The sequence below is a fragment of the Psittacula echo genome, assembly GCF_963264785.1.
Source record: "Psittacula echo genome assembly, chromosome: 16".
Classification (NCBI taxonomy): domain Eukaryota; kingdom Metazoa; phylum Chordata; class Aves; order Psittaciformes; family Psittacidae; genus Psittacula; species Psittacula echo.
This window is the reverse complement of record NC_137752.1, coordinates 8,363,125-8,387,445: the sequence shown is the minus strand read 5'-3', so window position 1 is coordinate 8,387,445 and position 24,321 is coordinate 8,363,125. Positions and strand designations below refer to the sequence as shown.

Sequence of the window (24,321 nt, the reverse complement as noted above, 5' to 3'; positions counted from 1 at the left end):
TCATCCACAGTCTTATGGGTCAGTGCAAAGTGAGATCTATGGCAGTATAAATTTGTATGTCAGTCAGTTGCAGTGTCTGGAAAGCATGCATGAAACCCTTGGTAAGGAGCAGGGGTGATCCTGCTGACAGCAGGATCACTGTGTAGGTCAGCTCCGGCAGAGGATCATCTGTCCTACAGAAGTAATGAGCATCACAGTTGCAGTGCTGATAGATGGGGCACTGTTTGTTGCATACAAGGGTATCAAGTTGGCCAACACAGAAGTGGAATTCTCCTGCCTCAGGCCTGTCAGCGGCAATACTTTGTGCACAGTGAGGAAATAAGATCTTTCTGAATGTAGAAATTGTTTACGGCTCATCACACTCCAGGGAAGGGCTGCAGTGAACAAGCAACCTTAAATTACAAGCAGCGGGCACTTCCCATATAGCACTAGTCTGGGACAGAGCAATGAGTTGTGGAGGTACATAATACTGTCGTTTAATCTGATCTAGGGCTCAGTGGAGACATGTGCAGATGTGCTTATCTATCAGTAACATGGGGATAACAATACCAGCCCAGGTGTCTCACTGGGGTGTAATGAAAATTAATTAGATAATGTCTGCACAATGCTTTGAACACAGCAAAGCATCATGGACATGCTAAGTCCTGTGCTTACTAAGGTGGATGGGGTTTTTATGGCTGTTAATGCTTTTTTCTAGGAGGCAGCAATAGCTTGCTTGTAATCCATTTCAAAATATGTGTATTGATGCATTGCTTTCACTTCTCTCTATAACTTTCTGTGTTTCAGGTTCTTCCCTGCCCATGCAGATGGTGAAATAAGTGGAGGTTTTCCCTCCTCCAAATTAACTTAACTGCATTTAAATCAAACTCATTTTAATTTTCAGCAGGGGCAAATAATCTTGTAGAAATCCTTATCCCAGAGATTTTGTCTCTAATCCAGCAAAACATCCTTACGCGTAGAATCATAGATTAGTTTGGGTTGGAAGGGACTTTTAAAGGCCATTTAGTCCAACCCCCTACCATAAATAGGGACATCTTCAACTAGATCAGGTTGATAAGAGCCTACTCCCACCTGACCTTGAATGTTCCCAGGGATGGGGCATCCACCACCTCTCTGGGCAACCTGTGCCAGTGTCTTACCACCCTCATTGTAAAAAATCCCTTCCTTGTATCTACTCTGAATCTACCCTTAAATGCTTTAGGACTCTCAGCATTTTCATTGCCCTTTAGCTGAGGGACATGTGCTGTAATGTTTGATTCAGGTCATCAGAGACGGTGAAAGATTTTGTGTCAATCAGACATCTCTGTGTATACAAAAATAAAACCAAAACCTCTTTTTACAACTTGTGTGAAATGTTACAATAATTAACTGTAGGGAGAGCAGTTTCCATCCAGGAAAACATTCTATGGATGGCAGGACAGCAGCTGGAGAGATATGAAGTGACAGCTTGCTGCTGAGCTTGATAAGAGCTTATCAACACAGCTACACAGCTGATATTTGGTGTTCCTCGTGAAGTGGAATGAAATGAATGTGTTGATTTTGATCGAGTTTCTCAAAGATAAGAGTGTCTATCACAGAACCCCCTCCTCACACGTACACACATGCACGCTTATCACTAGAAGTATCAGGCAGTCCTGAATTCATAGCTGAGATTTAAAATTGGATGGGGCATAAAGACTGTTCTTGGGGGGAGAGTGTTTTTGTGGGATAGAGGGATGGACGGACGGATGGATGGATGGATGGATATTGGTACAGGAGCAGGAAAGCCACAGTGCGGTTGAATATCTCAGAGCAGAAGGTAACTGTGCAGAATTGGCAGACTTTTCCCTTTTGCCACAATACCTGTAATTTGCTTCATTGTCATCACCGTTACCGCTGTCCCTGTCCTTCTGAACACATAACTAGCGGGTTGCTCCTTGGTGAGCCGGGTTCAATATGCAGCCTGCGTACCTGCTGTGGGACAAGTGATGAGTTTGTCAGTCAGACACGCTTGCTTTTATGGAATGAATGAAATGAACTGACTGAAAATACCACTTCTTGCCTCCCCCCCCAGCTGTGTGCACTACTCCTGCGAAGCCACCGACTGCCAGAAGCTGGAGATTGAGCATGCGCTGCTGGACTGCTCCGGCGGCGGGTGGTACAGTGGGGCCCAATGCAACGTGAGCTGTAAGGCGGGCTACACTCTGCAGGTCCAGCGGGACGATGATCTCAGCAAGAACCAGGTTTGTTCTGTTGGTTTTGTGTGATCCACAAGGCAGGGATGAGCAAAGAGATGGGAAGAGATTGAGAAGTGATTCTAAACCCCAAAATCTCAGCTCAGCCTTTGGGATGGCGCCTTACCCAAATACTTCCCATCAGAATAGGAGCCGTCTGAGTGTAGGAAGAGGGACTGACAGTGAGCAAAACTCAGATATTCCCCAAATTTAGAAGTCTTTAACCCAAAAGGTATAAATATGTGTTCAGGCCCTCTTTGATCTCACTGGTTTTACTCAGCCAAACAGTGTTTCTTAGGTTGGTTTTTTGGCGATGGGGTGTTTGTGGTTTTGCACAACCAGTTTCTGGGCAAAATACCTCATTTTATCCCTCAGGTTGAGGCTAACAATGTCTTAACTCCTTTTGCAGGGTTTCAGTCCATCTGCTCCCAACCACACTTTGACACTGCAGAAATGCATGGGAGCAAGGGGGTTGAAAAAGCACCCAGACCCCTTTGCTTCCAAACAAAGCACAAAAACCTATTCCCAGTGAGCCAGGGAGTGCTACCCACCTTCTCTAAGCCATGCATTAATAATCCAGTCCTACCAAAGCAGCATGTCTTGATGCTGTGAGTGGGGTATTGAGGAAAACTATCAATTTCTTCAAACCTTAATATAAAACGCAGGTCCTTTGCGCTGGGGGAGGTGGATGAGGTGTATATGATGAATGGCCCACCCTTGGCATGCCATTGGGAGCAGCGTTCAGAGCAGACACCCTAGCCTATGAGCAGGACATGGGGGTGGTTTCCCCCATCTTCTCACATGTTGTCGGGGCAGCACACACACATGTAGGGCTGGGAGGGCTGGGGCAGGCAGTGTGCTCAGCAGCCTGTCTGTATTTGTGTTCTTCTTGAGCTCGCAGAGGAGGGAGCCAGAGTGGAGGGGAATGAGTCAGCCCTTTCAACTCAATTACAAAACAAATACAGGACCCCGCGAGCTGGGCCTCTTCCATCCTAATTGGCATCAGCACCAGAACCCCAGCTCCAGCTGAGCATTTTTACACAACAGAAAACAAGTTCTCAAATGAGCCTGAATGGCTGAACCAGGAAACAGTTGGAAGGGATCTGTACATTGAGCACACAGGAGTCCCAAACCAAATAAAACAGCCTAAACATGTTACTTACATTCAGAAAGTACCTTTTGGAGACGCTCAGCCAACTGTGTATGGTTTTGCTCTGAGAAGTTTGGTTTCAGAGCCTTGATCAGACTCATATGACAGGAGTGGAGGATTTTAGCACCCCTAGCTAACGTGATTCACTGCCTATTACAACATGCCTCCTCTCACCCTGGTCTACTATTGCACTTCATCGTCTTTTTTCCACCGATAGAAGCCCTGAGGCCGACGGTTTTGTTTTGCAAGTGGAGCATCTTAAAGGCATCCGTGTTCAGCTGAGCACATTAAACACATGCTTTAAAAGTATACTCATGTGCTTTGGAGATCTGTTGAAAAGGAACAGACAGTTTCTTTCACTATCATCTTGTTTTATGTCTTTGTGTCAGGTGCTTCAAACCAGAACTTCTGGAACATGTAGGCAAGCAATTAATTATCCAGGAAAGTCCAGAATCCATGGCTTGGATTCCTCATATTGTGTTGTTTTGAATTTCATTGTTCTCTTTCCACAGTTGCTTCAGCTCCTTTTCTGATCTCAAGCACTTGGAGATGAGATAGAGCGTTGTGGGTTGTTATCTATGGCCAGAGGGACCTTCTGCTGTGACTGAGGGACCTTACACTGGTTGTTGGTTGCTTCACTGTTGTCATTTAGTTGGGTAGTTTGCTTGTTTGACTGATCTGAGGATCTAGGGCTGGTTTTGCCTCATTTAACTGACAGTGTGGGAGGCTGCATGAGGAAGAGGAGGAAGGAAAGTAGTTCTGCTGATGTTTCACACTCTCGGGTAGGAAGGAGGCTGAGGTGAGGTGCAATGTCTCAAAGAGCAGACTGAACATCAGCGGCCCATGACCACTGCATGCTGATGAAGATGACACCCTGGTTTAGCATCTGAACCACATTTGTCTTCTGTATTTCACCGAAAGGCAGAAAAAAAAAGGGGTGAACAGAGAATTAAAAGCAAAAGTTTCAAAAGCACCTCAGAGATGCAGGGGCACAAGTCACATTTCAAATCAGTCTTTTACATCTGAGGGGACTTTGAAAATCTTCTCAACGGTTTCTGCACTTTCTGGCCTCTGTGTCTTCTGAAGCCACCATTTTAATCAGGCTTAGGGCAAGAAATTCATTCATCTCTGCTCTCTGAGAAGCTCCCATTCCAAATTCGGTTCAAACTCCATAAAATCACCAAACCCTAAAGCCCGTCAGCACCATGCGCAGGAGAAACTGTTCGAAAATCCAGAAAAGCTGAGCTGTTTGCAGGCTCTTGCGCTCTCTCATCCCCATTGAGGGACTTCAGCAACAACACAAATGAAAAAGGGTTTTCATAGCGATGGAGCAAAAGCCTTCATGTGCCTTTCTCACAAAGAAGATCTCAGGATGTTTTCATGTCCCCCCGATTTTCTTCCCACCCCCCTGACAACTCCAATGCTCTTTCTTCCCTTCTCCCCTTTTTCCCTCTTTGTCTTTCACTGCTCTCCTCTTGTCCTTCACTGAAAGCCCCGCTCATTCAGTTACTTGTTGTCATCTCTCCTTGAAGCCACCACCACTGCTGCTCTGGTCAAGAGGTGTTATTTAAAACCCAGCAGCTCCCTAATGTTGTGCAAAGGCATCATCAATCATGCCAGGAAAAGAAAGCGCAGCTCATGTGGGTTCAATTAGAGGCACAGTAGTGGGCAGAAGTGGAAGAATACTTAGAGGGGAGGGCACAGCTGTTCATTTTTAAGGAGAGGAAACTTCACACGTGAAGCATCGCTGGAAGAAGGAGCCGGCTGGGATCTTGGGCAGCAGGAAGGAGACACAAATTCTCCCAGGCTGCTGAAAGTCCCAAGGAACAAATCCTTTTGGCACCAGATTAGTTTAAGTTTGCATCCTCTTCACAGTATCTTTGGAGGCCCTTTTTTGTCCTCTTTTTCTCCTCCTCGCCTGCCCTCCCTCCTTGCGTAAGGCTCTTTTGGAAGGCAGGGCATGGAGGGAAGCGGTTGCTGTGATGCCAGTCAAAGCGGCGCAAAGTGCCCAAAGTGACAGCTAATAAACCAGATGAGAAAGCCAAGTGCTTCGTGTGGACTGCTGTGAGCTGGGTGACCTTGTCAGATCAGACAGGCGAAACAGGCACGTGCCTGCTCAGGCTTCGGGTGGGAGATCTGCAAAGGCAGATGCAGATGCTGCTGCTAACACCCAGCGTCGGAGCTGAAGGCAGCACTGCTCAGGCCAAGTCAACTGGAAATACCCCCGAGGTTCAGCGTGGTGTTGGGGAGAGATGAGCTTCGGCTCAGCAGCCTGGGGTCCTGCCCCTGGGCACTGCAGTGATCCCACCTTCAGGTGGGACATCACAACAGGGACAAGATGAAGGCTGGTGAGTGCCATCTGCAATGATTTCCGTGGTAGGGTTGTCCCCTGTGCTTTCAATCAAAGCCACTGGTCTTTGTCTTCATTGCGGGGAATGTTCTGTTACGTTCTGCTGCAGAAGTGCATGTGCTCCTATTGCTTGAAGTGATGACATGATAGACATGCTCTAAAATGTGCCATTATTATGTCTGACCTTGAAAACCTCAGCTTCCATCATACAAAGTGTGGAACAAATTACTGGAAAAAGCCGAGAAGCCAGGATCTTACCCACACAGGCACAGCTCCTCTACGTGGGAATGGCCTTGCCAGTGTGCCAGGAAGAGGAAAAGCCATATGGGTTTGGAAGGAGGGGACTCCTCCAGATTTGGTTTAGTGTTTTTTGTTGGGAAAGTACCATAGGGCAAAACCCCATGATAGCTTTCTGCTAACAAAGACCACAGCTGCAGCTGAAATAGTCTCACAAATGTTAGCTTGGGCAGAATGTTCTGGCCCATTTTCCATGAGCTGTGACGGTCATGCATAGATATTGCTTCTGTTTAAATGGTTGTGTTGTATTCCAGACCCTGAATTTGCACTTTTTATTTGGTGTCCTGTAGAGGTACATCTGATATGCAACCCTGTCATCAGAGAAACTCCCTTGTGCACCATAGTGTGTCTCAGCAGCCAGTATCAGCTAGCAGGAACTATCATTTATTCCTAAACTAGATCACACCACACCAGTAACTGAAATCTCCTATCACTTCCTTGTGCTTAGTGTGGATTCAGCATCCAGCAACATCCAGTGCAAGACCCATGTCTTTTCCATAACGTTTGAATAGCCCCTGACATCAATAGCTTGAGTTTATGTTTTAACCTTCCGCCGCTGAGGTGCTGGAGTGTTATTTGATGATAGCATCTCTGAAGGGAAATGGAGGCTTTGCTGAATGCTGGAGCAGCCGAGCCTGGAGTGCAAATGTGGTGATGATGCTGTGCGTATGCATTGTGAAGACATGGAAATACGCTGTATCATCCCTTCTGCTGTGGCCATGACACCACAACTTCCTGGAAGCACAATCATCTTCCAGTTATCAACTGGCTACAGATTATATATACTCTTTAATGGTGCAGATGTTCTGATCGGCAACAAAGGCAGAACTAATAGCCACTGGGGAGCAAAATGAATGGGAATGAGAGCACAGAGTGTCCCTTCACCCGAGCGCTCCGGGAATCCCTGAATGTGCTACTCTGAGTTTGCAGAAACAACATTTTTTTTCCATCAGCAGTGCTCCCTGTTTAAATAAACTCCATGGTCTAGAAAAGGGGGTTTGTGCCCACTGGGGAAGTGTCCAGTTTCTCAGCTCTGGGACTGCTTTTTCCATTCTGCATGCAACCATATATCAAAGGGAGACAGGTCTGAACTTCTGTTGGAACCATTAGGGTGTTTTTGCAAAAAGGGAATCCAGGTCCCTTTGATGTGTGCTAGAAAAATTCCCCTTCCTTTTATAAACCCAGATCAATGGTCAGCGGTGCAAATCTCCCGTGAGCTTACCAGCCCTGAATAAGATATTCCCTGGAGGCAGAGCAGTGCTGCTGTGCGGCTCGGTCAGATTCTTCGACAGTATCTTCCCCTTCTCGTGTTGGGGTTTCTCACATCCTTTTTTTCTTCTGTCCTCTTTAGTATAGAATCAAGAGTCTTGCTTTGAGATTCTTCACTTCTAGTTGTTAATTTTCCCTTTTTAATTAGGAAATAGACATGTTGTTTGGTCTCTTTGTCAGCATCTGTTTGTCCTTTGGTCACCCAGTAAATTCTTCATCTTAGCTTTAGGTGGCTCCTTTACCACCACCACACCACCACCACCACCACCCCCGCCCTTTATTTTCTCTCTCCCTAGCACTTCAGGATTTCAATCTGCTGCATTAGAATCATAGAATAGTTAGGGTTGGAAAGGACCTTAAGATCATCCAGTTCCAACCCTCCTGCCATGGGCAGGGACACCCCACACTAAACCATGGCACCCAAGGCTCTGTCCAACCTGGCCTTGAACACTGCCAAGGATGGAGCATTCACAGCTTCCCTGGGCAACCCATTCCAGTGCCTCACCGCCCTTACAGTAAAGAACTTCCTCCTCATATCCAATCTAAACTTCCCCTGTTTAAGTTTTAACCCATGACCCCTTGTCCTATCACTACAGTCCCTAATGAAGAGTCCCTCCCCAGCATCCTTATCGGTCAGTTCCACTGGTACAGATCATCCTCCGTAATAAATAACAAGACATTGGGTGCTTTATTAGCTTTCGTAGTCCTACAAGCATGTTAGTGAAGATTAACAAAGCATAATAATGTTTGGATTATTCCTTACATCCATAGAAATATAGCCTCTGTGTAGCTATGATGTAGAGCAACTTTAAGGAAGGCACAGCACAGGCACTGTTTCTGTATTCGACCTCTCAAGTGCCAGGTAAATGTATGGGCAGGATGCTCTTGGGTCTCTCCATTGCAGGTTTCTCCAGGGAAAAGCCTGTCTCCTCAGGTATTTGGGTCCTCAGTGCCAGGACAGCAGGGTCCTGGTTTCATTTGGAGCCTTGGCGCACTCTGATGGTAGAAGCCATGGCAGCTGTCAGTATATGAACACAATGTTGACATGTCTCTGGCCCCTTCCCTTGGTACCCCAGTCCAACAGTGACTGACACCTCCTGGGAGAGTCTCAGGTGGGAGTCCCAAATGGGTTCATGTCAAGTTGGCTTTTACTTCAAACCCAACAGCAAGTTTGACTTCTGAGAAGTACACAGGGATCCCCTTGGTGTGGCTGTGTCACTGCACAGTGACAGGGACCAGGGATGGCTGTCAGCTGCAAACAGCTCCAAACAGCTCAGCCAACTTGCCAGCTTGTCTCAGGAGGCAATGCAGACAAGAGTTCTGATTATTTGTAGTGCTCTGCTCTTTATATTGAAGCACTTTGGTTTCTCATCCCAAGTGTGACAGAAATCCATCCTGGTTCTCTGACACTCTTTCTTGTAGGACCTTGTATTTAGTAGCTGCTGTCCAAGTGGTGATGGTAGAGATAGGCCCAGTGTTGCTTAACTTGTTGCCACATTAATGGCTGGTACTAGGCTTGGAATGGTTTTGATCTTCCTGGCTGTGGTGGCTGTAGGCGTATATGTCTTTTTCCAGATGGAGTCCAGCATCACCATGACTTGCACGGATGGGAAGTGGAACAAACAGGTGACGTGTGAGCCTGTGGATTGTGGTGTCCCAGACCAGTACCATGTCTACCCAGCCACCTTCAACTGCAGCGAGGGGACCACCTTTGGCAAGAAATGCTCCTTCAGTTGCCGACCTCCTGCTCTTCTGAAAGGTATCAGAGGCTGTCTGTGGCGTGACCTTGGGAGAACACTGTTAACACAGACTGCTCCTAGTAATCTATGAGACTTCTGCTGTTGGTTTAGAATTATTCGTGATATTTTAAGTATGAAGAATTATGAGACTCTATGGGAAGGTTTATTTATATTAGAAGTTAAGTTCTTTTGCATCTCTCTATTACCTTCCTTTGACCTTTCCTTGATCACGGCTGGCCAGGCAGTAATGACAGTGAATATTACTTCCATACAACCAAAACATGCAAAAGTCATGGGGATAAATCAAACTGAACTCTCTCATCTTCTTTCCCATGCCTTCTGTTTTCTGTTTCTGTCTCTCTCCTATGTGTCCTCCATGCATTTAGAAAAGCAGAAGCCTGAAAAGTCCCATGTCCCAGTGGCACCATCCCCATCACTGTTTTTCCTCATCCACCCCATCACCTCTCTCCTTTTCCACACTCATCTCGCTCTCCCTCTGCCCTTTCTCTCCTCTTCTTGTTTGGGACTCTCTACAATTGTTTATTCCTTAAAAATAGCACACTGTTGCCTTCTTTCCTTTCCTCCCCCGCTTTCTTCCCTGCTGTTTTTCTGTGAGCATCTCCATCATCCTCTCAGCTCCATCAACTCTTCCGCTCACTGGCACATTACCCTTTTTGATCTGGTTCTCAGGAAACACAAAAAGATATCCTTGTTCATTTGAAGGAACTTTACAGCCAAATGAACTTGTCATCTTGCACTGGAGTAATCTCAGCTGCTGTTGCCAACTCGGGTACAAAGGCTGTATAAGCTGTTCTGTACACGGGGTATCACCTTTTCTGCTAGGATTCATTGCAAATCTCCAAAGAGGCATAGGAAGTATTTTTCATTTCAGTGAAGGGATGTGTTGATTTCTTCATATATAACTAAATTGCTTAATTCTTTTACCTCTGATTTAGGAGGGTGACCACAAGCAGCCAACACACAGTGAAAGTTAAAACTACTTAAATGGAGATTTTTATGAAAGAATTCCCTTTTTCTGTTTCATAAAGGTCATCTTCAACCGGAGGTGTTTTTTCACTGAAAATGCCTGGAATTTTTTGAGGGCAGCAGTGCAAACAATGACACTCATCATGACCAACAACAGCTTTAGCTGATGACTCTGATTGGGGGAGCTGGAGGGATGATAACCAACCCCCTGGTGAGGGTGTGCAGCTCTGGTGTGTAGGTTCACTACCCTTTTGTCCTGAAACCCTGTGAGCTGTGAGGTAAAGGCACCATTTGGTGTAGAGCCATCGGTGATGACTAATAGATGTTGCCACTAAGCTTCTGGAGAATGGCGTTGGAGTGACTCATGCCTAATTCAATCACTGACGTCATGACAGCCGCTGTTGGTAATGTCACAGCTTATCACTTTGCAGTGGCAAGTATGATATCACCATGGCTGGTCTGCAGAGCTGCTGCATGAGTCAGAGCAGAGGAGCATGCTGGTGCTCTAGAAAAGAGCTCCCTTCGGCATAGAATGCCTCTGCAATCATCTGCGGTTGGGGAGGGGAAAGAGAAAGCCAGGCCTGATTGAACGCAGCTTCTCTTATCTTTGTGGGTAGGGCAGGAGGGCTCCTCTACATACCTTCCTGAGCCCTCCAGAGCCTTTTGTTTTCTTCTTCTTTGAATTCCAGCCTTTTCCTTTCCTCTCAGAGAGAAGGCATTGCTCTGGGGTGAGCAGTTTGTCAGTATTATTTGGGATAACTCCCGAAGTTGGCTTAGTGTTGAAAATATGCCTTGTGGGTTGAGAAGAGTTCCTGCAGCAATGCTTGGGGATTTCAATAGAGTATTAGGGATTTTTGAAGGGTTAGTGGCTCATAGCTGTGCTTTGTTTCTTAGGAAAAGCTTATTCCTTTTCAACATAGAATATAAAATAACAAAGAATGTATAATACACTGAGACTAGGCTACTTTTAGCTTAACATTCTGAAGTCAAGTAGGTCATAGCAGAGGCAAATAGATCTATTGTACCTTTTACCTTTGAGGTGCTGGCCAAGAAAGCTTCCTAAGGAAAATGAGTCTCTAATGAGTATTATGAATCGTATTTATCACAGTAGTCCCCAAGGACTGACTGTCCCCAGCTGAGAATGGCTCCTCATTGTGTTGGAGTAGTGACTCTAATACTAACAGATGCTGCTCAAAAAGGCTCAAAATTGAAATAAAAAGGACAGATTCAGGGAAGAGATAGAACACAGAAGCAGAATGAAGAATGTGATGAAACCAAGCGCTCTGTTAATGCCATGACTTTGGAGAGGAGGGGGTTGATGTAGGAAGCGAACTTCATTGCGGAGAAGAACAAAAATAAGGAAGAGAAACACAAAAGATTACAAAGCCAGTGTGGTTTCCCCTATCCTATAGCGTTTCCTGAAAGGAGCACTGTCTGCCTGTCATCTGAAAACAGAGTCCTTAATGATTTAATGCCATCATAGAGAAAATGCATGATATACACAGTTGAATTTGTCAGACCAACCGAGGTGGCTTTTGATGTATTACGGGTGTAACGACATGTCAGAAAGAATGGTCCTGCTGGACGTTGTTCACTTTGCTCTCTGCTCTTCTCAGGAAACAACAGCAACTTGACCTGCATGGAGGATGGGCTGTGGTCCTTTCCGGAGGCCCTCTGTGAGCTGATGTGTCGAGCACCCTCCATTGTCCCTAATGCAGATCTCCAAACAAGTCGCTGCCGAGAAGATAAGCACAAAGTGGGCTCGTTTTGCAAGTACAAATGCAAACCAGGTTACCATGTCCCTGGATCCTCCAGAAAAGCAAGAAAGTACGTGCAGGAGTAAAGCCATGCCATCCGCATGATTCAGAAAGCCATGAGCTAAAATTATTTTGAGAAAGGGATGGGCTGTTTTAAACAGACTATGTGAGCTGTAGGGAATATCACTGAATATTTGGTGAGGTGCTGGCACAGGGTGCCCAGAGAAGCTGTGGCTGCCCCATCCTTGGCAGTGTTCAAGGCCAGGTTGGACACAGGGGCTTGGAGCAAGCTGCTCCAGTGGAAGGTGCCCCTGCCCATGGCAGGAGGGTGGAACTGGATGAGCTTTAAGGTCTCTTCCAACACAAACCATCCTGTGATTCTATGAACAATTCTTTCATGCAGTTTCAAGGGGATTTAGGCACCTTCCTCACTTAGGCTTCTTTGAAAATCCTAACCACTGCTCAAAAACAGGCCTTACCTTAGAAATACCCCTTTGATATGCAGTCTGGGGAGTCCCCTCTGAAGCTCTACAGGAAAGGGTTAGTGCTATCATATGCTTCTGACTTTGCACAAACCCACTTCAAACCAACCACAGCCCACAAGCCTCCGAAGCAGAGTTTTTGGGAGACGTGTCCAAGGCCAAAAGAGCAGTTTAACCTGGGCAGCTCAATATTGGCTTTGCAAATAATCATTATTTTTGCTCAGAGACTTCATGATGCAGATTCACAACTTGTTCCCCAAGTGTTAAAAGCTGAAGCACACCCATCCGCTGCAACCTGCTTGCAGAGCTGAGAGGCTTTAAAGGCTCTTAGCTGACTCAGCCACTCACTGAATGGTCTTGGTTCTTCCTGCACCAACAGGCGAGCCTTTAAGATCCAGTGCACACAGGATGGCACGTGGCTGCCGGGCGCGTGTGTGCCCGTTACCTGCGACCCTCCTCCTTCCAAGTTTCATGGGCTCTACCAGTGCTCCAATGGCTTCCAGTTCAATAGCGAATGCCGAATCAAGTGTGAAGATGATGACAATCAGTCGGTGAGTCTCTCGTATCCAAGTTATCTCAACACATACAAGCGTGGGTTTATCATATGTTCCATAAGGACTTTGATCTTGGAGCTCTTCTGATGCCAGAGACAGAGGAATGGAGAAGGTAAACATGTCATTAAAGTAGAGGGTGAGAGAGCTACTATGGAGAGCCTGGAAATACTGGTTTTATGATAGTAGTAACCATTACCCATAGAGGACTAACAGTGAGTGACTTACTGTTTCTGGACAATAAGTGGCTGGAAAACCTGCCACAGTGGCTCTATGATCTAGCCAGAAAATAAGGAGTAATAAATGAAAGTAAGTAGGATATGAGTTACCCACACTGGTCCTAGCTGGTCATTCTGGTTTACCTTGCTTTTCTCTCCAATTCTCTTTTCTCATTATTACCATGTATATGTTTAATATGGTAATTTAACTCTATAGGGATTACAATGGTTCAGGTGAACTATCTCTAAATTTTCATGTTTTTCTGGCTGTGAAGGTGTCATTTGGCATCAGAGGTCACATCCTCATCTGGCGTTAATCAGCGTTGCCTTTGACTTCACAGAGCTGTGTTCACTGATGTGAGACGGTTTGGCCTTTAGTATGTTGTTTGAATGGTTTAGTTTTCCTCACCAGAGGTAATTATAGTTTGTGAGATAAGTAACTTCTCCCAGAAGTGCTGCTGCTGCTTAATTACACGTGGGAAGAGAAAGTGGCGATGTAGAAGCTGCTACATTGCAGAGAGTAGGGAGTGCTGTGTTAAAAGCCTTTTAATATCATTCCAGGTTCTGAGGACACATTAAAAAGGGACCAACCATGCTCTAGTGCTAGTGAAGAGACCTCTGATATCTGCTTCAAACATTAAAAGCCTGTTGCTGCCCCCATTCCCTGCTGGGTTGGCCTGTCCTCTTCATGGGGACAACAGGAAGAGCCCTGGGGTTTTGCATTAAAGGTTTCCTTGTATAAAACTTAGGTGAGGTTATGAGCCTTGTGAAATGAGAAGTTGCACATGTGGGTGCAGTTTGGGTGGGAGCTCTGGGATACAGCATCTGTGGCATTGTACATCTATCACTGGTCAGCATGGCTGGAGAGGTGTACCATTGCTGCCAGCGCAGGGAAACCGGGCCACCAGTGTAATAACAGCTGGTATAATGGGTTTGTGTTTGCTGTTAAATGAACTGGACATGAAGAGGAGAAGGCAGTGGAATCAGAGTTACAGCAATAAGGAAGTGGCTCTGGAAAGTGAGAGATACGGCTATGTCTTTATTCACTGTAAGGAAGAGTGTAGTGACTGTTCAGCTGGGAAAGCACCTTGAGCAGAGGGAGCAGATAAGATCTTGAGAAAGGGATTTGCAGAGAAAGGTATTTCCAGATATCCCAGAAAATAGACTACGGAAAGGGGGAGGGCTCCTGGCACAAGCCAGAACCACTTGAGAGGTGTTAATTATTTAAGGATTAAACCCCACTAAGTCTCTCTCAGCTATATAAGGTGATAATGCACATTGCATCCAAGTAAGAAACCCAGCAGGGATTTTCACAAGAGATTTTGCAGGTCAAGGAGTGATGGACAGGATGTTACTATAGCAATAGATATCCTGGGATCTCAGAGTATGTTGCAGAAACTGTACAATAGTACCTTTAAACACAACCAGCTCCAGGAACATAAATCAGGTTTCATGGCCACCTTGAAAAACCATGCTTGAACCCTGGCATGCAGATTGCAATGGAAGTGCGCCACGCTTGCTACCCCAGCAAATTGTGCTCAATTATCACTTAGCAATCTCTTCCTGAATTTGTCACCGTGCTGAAAGATCATTACTCAGCTGTACATATGGCATCCCTTAATCACCAGCAACATAATGGTCATTTAAGCAGGTACCTCCCCTGGCACCCAGGGCAAGGGTCTTCCATTGGAGAATATGGTGCACAAATCATATGAACAGTCAGATCTAGATTAATCAGTCTCTGCCAAACTGGCCCTAAGGTGAGAATCACCAAGCTGGATCACACCCTGAGTCCATCTGGTCCATTATCCTTTCATATGATTTTCTTATTACTGCTGGCAATGGCCAGATGTCTAGAGAAGGGGAAGCAGGTCCCACGCAGTAGTCTGCTGATGAGACCACTTTGCATCTCACTAAACACTGTGTTCATTGGCAAAGCTGAGTGAAGAAAGCATTGGGGTATTAAGGAGAAGACTAACAGTGAAGGCTGCTCAATCCTCCATGCATGTTCCAGGGGCTTGTGCCGATCCGTGTGCAACAATGGATGTGGGTCATGGGGAAGAGCTCCTGCGAAGAGTTCAGCAGCCGTGCTGGAATCCCAGCATAGAGGGAACACTAAAGGATCCCCAGATACCCAGCACAGTCTCCAAGAGCAGGGTGGGTAGGTTGCAGGCAACGTGCCTGACATAAGATGGGCGAGGAGAAGCAGAGATCGTGCATGGTTCTCCCATCCAGCAAGGCCCTTGCGGGAGGTTTGGAGCCACACCAGACATCCTCCTGTTGAGTGTCCCACATTACCCCATGGCAGTTGGGCCCACAGATCCTGCAGAATAGCTTGTGCAGAAATCCCCAATGCCATGAGGATAGATCTGACAAAAGATTGCCTGTGCACTCCTTTGTTGTTTCTAAAGGGCATGATATTTCCCCTCGGACTTTGGTATTCATTCTTCAGTATCATACGGAGCATCTTCTCTATAAGAGAAATGTCATATTGTATTCCTTGCCCATTCCCACACCAGAAGATTTTTTTTCTCCTTTCCACCTGCCTCTGTGCATGTCTGTCTCAGCCTCTTCTCTTGCTGTCACTCAAGGCAGCCAAGCTCTAAAGAACACGTTCTGCCCTGCTAAGCATCCCTGCTCATGTCCCGCTTTCCTTCCTCCTTCAGACGGCCATTGGGGATTCTTTCATTTTTGAGACAAAGATGATGCAACCAGTTAGAAAATGACAAGAGGGAAAAGGTTGTCTGCATTCAACACAAACAAGACAGAAGGCAAATGGAGTGAATGCACCTTTATCACAACTAGAGTGGGTCTGGTTTAAGGTAGAGACCTTGCAAGGGCCTTGTAAAGACGTTGCATTACACAGAAGAGGGGTTTGTGTGTATGCAGTGCAGGTTTCCTTCTTTTATTCTTTGGAAGAAGACTCTTTCTTGTCCCCCAGCACTGACATTCCCAACCAGGGACTCTTTCAGCTCCAGCACAACTTTGCTCCCGGCTCAGCTCTGCCCGCTTCTCACTTCTCAGCCTGTCCTTGCTGTTGTTTTGTGAGCATCCGTGTTATCTCCTCCTCTCATTCCAGGGCCGTGGAAGCAATGTGATTCACTGCCGGAAGGATGGCACCTGGAGTGGCTCCTTTCATCTCTGCAGGGAGATGCAGGGCCAGTGCACACTGCCCACACAGCTCAACAGCCACCTGAAGCTGCAGTGCGCCGGCGGCTATGGCATAGGTTTGTGAGCTCCGGCTCCCGCGGGATGCAGTGCGGGAGGGAGTGGGAAGCGGAGGAACAAGAGTCGAGGAAGAGGATGGGAATGAGAGGGAGGAAGGAAGGAAAGAGGTCCTTGAAGTCCTATGGTCCTGTTTGCCTGAGTGAGAGGCTGCTACGGGAGGCTTTACAGGGAAATGCTTTTAGGAAACACGAAGCTTTGCGAGGCCAGGCATCACTTTAACATGATTGCCTGCAATGCTTCCAGTTCCATCATGTTCCTTCTTGGCCAGCTGGTTTTAATGGGCAGCCAGGAGGCCAGACCATGCCAGAAACACATCCTGTCCCCAAAATACAGGCAGAGATTGTACCTGTGTTTGCTCTTTTGTCATGTCCCCCTCCTTCAACCACACACACACATAGACATGCCCCAGAGGCGGAAAGGCAGGAGGCTGGCAGGGAAGTGCAGCACCAGGGTAATTCAGGTCTTTCCAGAAAGAATATGAGACCAGCTGAGCATCCCTTTTGGTATGACAGTTGTTTAGGAGCTGTTGTAAGAGTATGTTTCCCCCCTTCTTTTTGGGATGCCTGCTCACCCTGCAAGGGGTCATGTCTTCCCGTACTCAGCTTTGTGTCACCCAGGCAGAGGGAGGGATAAGGCTCCACACTGAATTGCACACACTGTATTGTATTTTCAGCCCCTGTTTTTGAGGTCTCCGTGCTGTAAGGGCTGCAACCCACACAGACCTATGAGGCCCCTTCCTGCAGCCCCTCTCCCAGCCCCTGCCAGCCCCTTCCTCCCTCTGCCTGTCCCTTTGAACCTGGAGACGTTTCCTTCTTGCGCGGCTCCCTCATTATATTGCAGCCATGCGAAGGGACCACGAGCCTGCTTGTGTTCCCTCCCCGGGGAGGAGAACACGACCTGGATGAGATCACCGCTCTGTAATGATGCCAATTACAGATCATATATCAAAACAATTCCGACCTGCTCCTTTCCGAGAGCGTAAGGAGCGTGGCAGGAGAGCGAGCCCCGACTCTTAATGTAGAGAGGTGTTTTACCCTCGAGATAAGGTTACCTCCAACCTGGCCAGGGTTTTCCAAGGAGAGGAATACCAGTTCCTCCTTTGGAGGGGAGCATCTCAGTGCTGGAAGCAGAAGGGTCTGCAGCTGCCCACCCAGTGGGTGTCTGACAGCCCTCAGTCCTCCTGCAAGGGTGGCTGTCAGGGGGTACCAGTCCTGCATGCAAGGTCTGGTGGGCCTGATTCTGGGATGGGACCACAAAGCCATCGTGGAGGTGAGGGTCTCATGGGCCAAATCCTCCGTAGGAGTGTGGCTCTCGCTGGAGAGGAAGAGCTCAGTGAGGGCACAGCTGCCTTTGGCTCTTATCCTCAGCAGATGGGGACATACCGCGCACTTTGATAGGCTCGCCCAGCACCACCTTTTGGGATCAGGTTGTTGGGTTTTCCTTCTCTTCTTTATCTTTTTGGAATCCTGGTCAATGTCCTTCCGAGAAGCTGTTTTCCTGCCACTCACTTGCAATGGGGCTGGTGTCAATGGGCCTCACGCAGTGGGTCCATGGAGCCACTGTCATGTGCACTGGGAAAGCAAAACAAACCCCAAGTCCTCCCCGTCTTCCTGGCTCAAGAGCCCAGGTCTGCTCTGCTCCCAGTGACTCCTCCATGTGGGAGTACATGAGAAGGCAGAAGCAGGTGGGGAAAATAATAGCATCCAGTCGTGGTCACTGTGAATCCCACACACCTTCAGTTATTCCTCAGACACCTAATCTGCCCTTCCAGGCTGAGGTGTGTGTTGAGCCAAAGGTTCAGCTCTCCAAACCAGTGTGGAGATTAATTCCTCCCCCAGCGCTGATTGGAGTGCAGAAATCCTAATGACATGTTTGCAGCAGCTGTGCCATTCAGGAGTGATTTTCCAGGGGGGAAATGGTAATGGTCCAACACACTAGGGCTTACGGTTGTGTCCCCACAGGGCTCTGGGATATTGCTGGAGAATATCGCAGCATGTTTTAATAAAGAAAGGACAGGATTCCCACTGGGCATGACAGTTAATCAGGGAAAAAGCAGGTTTATGTGTGAACAAAGCCATCATTACCTCTCTGCGTACTTCTTATCGACTGTGGACTTAGGTGCTAGCTCGCCTGCAATATCGTTAGGCTTGGGCACCCTCTGCAAGATGATTATTGAAGGTCTGTAAATGTGACAGATCAAACAGTAGGTTTCTGTCATGTCATAGGTGAGATGAGTTCGCCGGCCTCTGCTCAATCAATCCCGTTGCTTGAAAGAGCAGTTGAAATGGAAAAACCTTCACATTTCCTTGATGATCTGAAAGTGCAAAACCTGACCCCCTTCTTGGAGTTAATAGCCAGAGATATGCAGCTCATACATAAAGGCCCTGGAATATCTGCCACCCCCACGATCTGCTGAGGTGCAGGGCTGTACTCAGCATTTCATGTGTGCCTAGAAGATATGTGATAGTTCTGGTTGACTGCTAATTGCAAGTTAGGAAAAACGAGCTGTAATCCTGTCCTTCAGCTGGAGGGATGCTGAAGGGGTCAGGAGCTGCTTGCTTTATCCTTTAGCTTTATCCTCTAGCTTTATCCTCGCTGTGTTTCCTGCAGGCACGGAGTGCACCACCTCATGTCTGGATCACAGTCACGAGCCCATCCTCCTGCGGGTGAACGAGACCGTGCAAGACATCCAGCACTGGATGAACCCTCAAAGAGTGAAGGTCAGAGCCTGGCGATTTCACTACCTACATCCATTGTTGTGTGTTGATGTGCAGGGAGTGAACAGCATTACCTGTGGTTCATTCAGCGAGGGGAATACGGAGGGAATTCTGCCCTTTACAAGAGAATTCCTGATTTTTGTTGTGTCTTTACGTGGTGTTCCAGTAATATGGTGGCTTCCTCTCCAAGTTGCTTTCCCTCTGTGGTTTCCCAATGAAAGTCAGTTCAAGGTAAAGGCCCCAAATCAGTGTGCTCACATCCACCTGGCACCTACAGTGGGTCTGATCTGGAAACATAATTCATGACACAGGAAGACAGACAGAGAAAGGGCACTGGCCAGGTTTTATTTGCTTCCTCCCATTCAGTATTTTGCTTTCTTTGGGTGGCAGGGCTGGATTTTTCTGCGCTGCTTTTGGATGACAAAAGAAGCTGATACAGAGGGTATTTCATTTCACGAACCAGCAGAGCTGGCTGAGTCCTTCCCCCCACGTCTTCACCCGCATGCAAGAGATGCCTGCTCAGCACAGCCCCGTCCAGAGGTCACCACTTCTTCCTCCCGCCTGCAGCAAGCATTCAGGCAGCATTAACCACTCATGGCACACCACCCTGTGTGTCCTCCAGGTCTACCCTGATGGGAACATGCCCACGATGTACAGTGCCTTGCACACAAGCTCACCCTATACACACAGGCCAGCTGAAGCAAAGAGCTGTTTGGTTTCGTGCCTGCACTTGGATACCAGTGGGAGACAATTGGATACTGGTGGGAGACACTGGGGGACACATTTATCTACCTCCTCATAAACCCCCTTCCTGCCATCTACTCAAATGTGCTCTCCTGCCTCAAAATTCATGTGACCAGCACTTGTGCCTGCATGGTGTAGATGTTTATCTGGCCATGCTCAAGTGCATGTCAGAAGACACCAGCACATCCCATGTCACCAGGGTGCAGGTTGCTGGTGGTGCTTGAGCAAACACTTACTGGCTTTCATATACTTGGCCCTGGCTTTGCAGCAGTCTGTTTTATACACTGGAACTCTCCATTTAGGAAGAGAACAAGCAGCCAGCATAGCCCCAGCATGTTTTGAGCAGCTTTGACAGTCTGTTTGCTTCTCTACATGCCTAAGTATGTACCCAGGGGTTGGGATTTTTGAAATCTGGCCTTGGCTGTGGATCGTGAGCTGCTCTGACAAATCACCACTTTATACTTCCCTGTTTCACACAGAGCAATAGAATAAATCCTGGAAAGCAGTGGGGAACCTAAGTCCAGAGAACAGAACAAGTTTGCAGTGTCCTTCCCAGCTTCTCATTCACTCCAGATGCCGAGATTATATTATAGCCTGAGCCTAGGCTTTGCCAAGTTTCAGGCATGAAGCATAAAGAAAACCCCTATCTCTGTATTCGGGGCAATTTCTCACTGGTCCTTTCCCAAGTGCTAGACTTTAAAGTGGGTTTGTAATTCATGGTGAAATAAAGTGACAGCTTCCCTCCTGTTCTCTGCTGTGCTCCCTCGTTTATTGATGCGGGTGCGCAGAGGGAGCTGTAACGAGTTTTATACCTGCAGGTCTCTGGAGGGCTCATTAGGCAGCAGGGAAAACATAGAGTAGTAAAGGGGGAGATGAGGGGAGTGAGGGATGGAGGAGAAATCATGCTTTCCAAGAGTACAGTGGTAAATAAGACCTTTCTTGCTCTGATGGTGAGGATCTCGCAAGAGCTTTAGGCTGTGAGCAAAGTCTCACCCCACAAACAATTTGTAACTAGAGGGTGAGATTTAGGGCTGAAAACTTGTGTTGGGAGGTGGAGGGGAGCCTTTAGGAGACACGTGGGATGGCGCTGAGACATGATGGAACGGGTTTTTTGGTAGCTGTAAATCATCCATCTTCTTCAGCTCTCCAGGTAAGGGAATGTCGCCCACAGAGAGTGGTACCTCATGGGGAGATGCTGCTGCTGGTGGGACTGGGGAGACCCCCTGGAGAGACAGGACTGGGATGCCTTAGGGGAAGTTCCCCATGGCAATGTGTTATATACCAGTAATAATAGGTGTCTCTGTTTATGGTCAGTGACAGCTTGCTGCTGAGCCGTACGAGTCGAGGGAGCAGCTGGTTGCATTTACACGGCAACTCTTTGTGGATCTCCAAGTACTTGAATGACACAAAGGAAACACTTCTAGTGACTTAATTCAGGCACAAGTAATGTACAAATGAGAAGCAGATAAAGGCAGGACTGACCTGTGGAGCTTACCTTTGAGAGGACAGGCACAGATAAAACCCAAGGAAGAAGAATAGCATCTGTGTGTAGCTGCTCAAGCAATAGCTGTTATGGAAGCAAATAGGGAAGAAGGAACCATCGCTCCTCTGGGGGCTGTTTAGAGCAGAGCTGTGCAAATCACTTGCTTTTTCAGTTCACTCGAAGTTGTGTCAGATGAAGAAACAAAATGTTTTCTCTATAATCAAAAAGGTGGTTTGTTGTTGTGATTTTTTTAGTGAACCAAAAAATGGGAGGAAAAAACGCATTGGTTTGAACAGAACGTGGCAGTTCATGTCCAAGGGCTTTGGAAAAGTCTTTGTTTAATGAAAATGACAAAGAAAAATAATTAGAAATTAAATGTCCTCTCAAAGGAAGAACAACAACAGATATTTCATTCTGAACAGCGTCTGACAAACACATACGACTCTCTTTGTCAGAATTGGTTTAGGCTGAGTTGCTTTGTTGGATCTGAAGGAGATTGCTGAAATCAGTGTACGTTGGCAGTGTCTTCTCAACCAGTGCTTTCAGGAGGAAAAAAGAACCACCTGAAATCTTGTGGGTGTCTGTGCTTCTGCTGCAGGCCGTCTTCGGAGCAACCACTGCTGTTCCCATGATTTCCCATTAACCAAGGGGCAGTGAGCTGTTAAGACACCTATAGATAGAGCTGCCAGGACTGACTGTGCAGGCAGTGGAGAGAAAAAAGGGAAACATCTCACAAAGACAGCTTGACAGCTCTTTCCTATTGACTGCAGAGGAACAGGGCAGACAATTTCTTAGGTTGTCTGAATTTGGGTCCTTGCCTTTGTGTTGAGCAGGAACAGGCCAAACACTGCACAAGCATGTGCATGCCTGGGATGACCTGCAAAGGGTTGGCATGCTCCAGCTCTGCCTACCAGCAGGGCTGAATGTGGCCATGGCCCCTCTGCACTCCTGGGATGCTGCGCTACTGATGGTGATGTGTTCTCCCATATGCACTGCAAGCCCTGGGATTTCTGGATGCCCATAAGTCATTAATAGGAATTCTCCTTAAATCCCCTCTATTCATTAAAGCTTTGCAGTTTTCCTCCTTCCTTTCCCTCTCCCCTTTCTGTGACTGTTGGGCTCAATTTGCAGGCAGGGAAACTGAGTCATGGAGCAGTGGAATGACTTACTGCATCGGCTTAGTTCCTGGCATGTCAGGAGTTCCCACCCTGTCTGGAGCTACAAGAGGAAACAGCCACAAAGCTCTATGTCTCTGCTCTCTTGGCAGCAGTAGCCGATCCCCTCACCACCGCCACTTGGTTGTCATGTTCATTTAGTGGCTGAGGAGAGAGTTAGTTGAGACCAGTAGATACCAGTCACTGTGCATAAGCCCTGGGGGACACTTGACCCATCTAAGGTGGAGGAGAGCTCTCCACCAGCCTCTCTTGGGGAAACCTAATCCCCTCCACAGCCCGCAAATGGTTGACATCATTGTGTTAGTCCCACCATGGGAGGGAAGCGCTGTGACCAGAGGCACTAGGTCTTCCCTCACAAGGAGTAAATGACAGCTTGATTTGCTTTCTTGGCTCTTTGTTACCTACTGTGGGAGCACATCCTGGCTTCCTCTCCCCTCGCAGCAGATGGAGTCACAGCCAGCAAACCACAGATGTGGCTGGATGGCGTTTCTGGGATGGGGACACGACCAAAATCAATAGACCCGACTGCACAGCGTGGCCGATGCAGCTGCTGGGCTGCAGAAGCCGATGCACAAGGGGAGCTGGGGCCATGAGGGTAGCAGATGTCACCACAGTGGCAGCAAGGGAAAGGGATGGGGCTGGCAGAGGAAGTGGCCAGATGGGCTTTATTCCCTGTGCACCCCCTGGCACGTGTCGGATGTGGTCCTTCCATCCACCTCCTTCCATCCAACATCCTTTGTTGACCTTGTGAGGTCAGCTTCCTTTCTGTGTGCACTGATGCCATCAGATCCTGATCATGTCCCACGGGAGTGCCACCTGTACCCTTCCTTGCTTGCTCTGTATAAGTTTATTTGTCTCAGTTGGCCTATCCAGCACACTGTGGTACCTTGTGTGCCTGTTTGCACTGCAAGAGGCAGGAACAATGCCCAACAACCCGAATCAGACCCAGTTTCTCAGTTTCCCAGCCCAGTCTCTCCCTCTACCCACACCCTTTCCCATCCTGTTGCACTGCACGCACCACAGCGGCAGCCTGAGGGTACAAAAGGCTTGGTGTTGGGAATTTAAGGTTTGAGAAACCAGCAGAAGGAGCTGGGACCATGGCCCTTCCTTGAGCATACTCTACTTCCAGCTCCATGAATTAGCATGAAGTTAGCAGGATCGAATTCAACTGGAATAGCTCTAATGGTCTCCATTAGCAAAGCATCATCCAAGGAGAAGGCAAAGTTAACTGGAACTAAGCTGCTGGCAGGTACCACTAAAGAGCAATGTGAATGTCCCACTGATCCAGTGGTTAATCTAGCATGAGATCAGTTGGCTTTCCTATGCTATGGAGAGCAACCTGGGGCTGCATTCACATTCCCTGGGGGATGCTCAGCCTAGGGCTGTGCAGCCCTTGGAATTGAGGATAATCTTAAGCGAGAGCGCTGTCCTAGCAGAGACTTCACTTTCCATTCATTCCTCTAAGGGAGGGTGCTGGGGTTTTAATACTGGGAGGGTCTGAAAGGTAGTCAGTGCATCTTCTGCAAGGGATTGCTGGAAACCTCCTCTCTTCAGAGCCTGTTTCAGTGCTACCCAGCTGCTTTTGTTAACTCCATGTGCTCACACACATTCACACATATTGAGAGGTTCTGTAAATATTGATGCTTCTTACCAGGGGAATGTGACATTCTCTTTGGAAGTGCACTTCTTATTGTCTGCCTGGCCTTGGATGCGGGAGACAGCCACCTGAGTTTTTCCACTTTGTTGTAATTCCTGGTTTCAAATGCTCTTGAACTGCTTCCTTTACTCTTCCCCCCTCCCTGCCTGTTGACTTGCCTTGTTTATTTTGAAACCTAGAAAAGTTTCCTTTCTTTTCCCTGTGAAATGCAATGAAGAGAAGAGGGGGGAAAAGATCAGACTAAAACCTTCACCATTTGTGGCAGGCAACAGCCTGGAAATCTCCAGCTGTCTGTCAGGAGCGC

General features: G+C 47.5%; 1 protein-coding gene across 1 annotated transcript in view; it reads left to right on the top strand.

The window, feature by feature from the left end:
• The window catches only part of PAPPA (pappalysin 1), a gene marked incomplete at its 3' end in the record, with an annotated part of 179,345 nt that overhangs the window by 138,184 nt on the left and 16,840 nt on the right, over nucleotides 1-24,321 (top strand). The window contains exons 14-19 of the mRNA XM_080630817.1: nucleotides 2,054-2,222; nucleotides 8,855-9,038; nucleotides 11,622-11,832; nucleotides 12,624-12,795; nucleotides 16,093-16,240; nucleotides 18,852-18,961. Of these exons, the coding sequence (XP_080486943.1) occupies nucleotides 2,054-2,222; nucleotides 8,855-9,038; nucleotides 11,622-11,832; nucleotides 12,624-12,795; nucleotides 16,093-16,240; nucleotides 18,852-18,961 (994 nt within the window). The remainder of the gene's footprint in view (nucleotides 1-2,053; nucleotides 2,223-8,854; nucleotides 9,039-11,621; nucleotides 11,833-12,623; nucleotides 12,796-16,092; nucleotides 16,241-18,851; nucleotides 18,962-24,321) is intronic.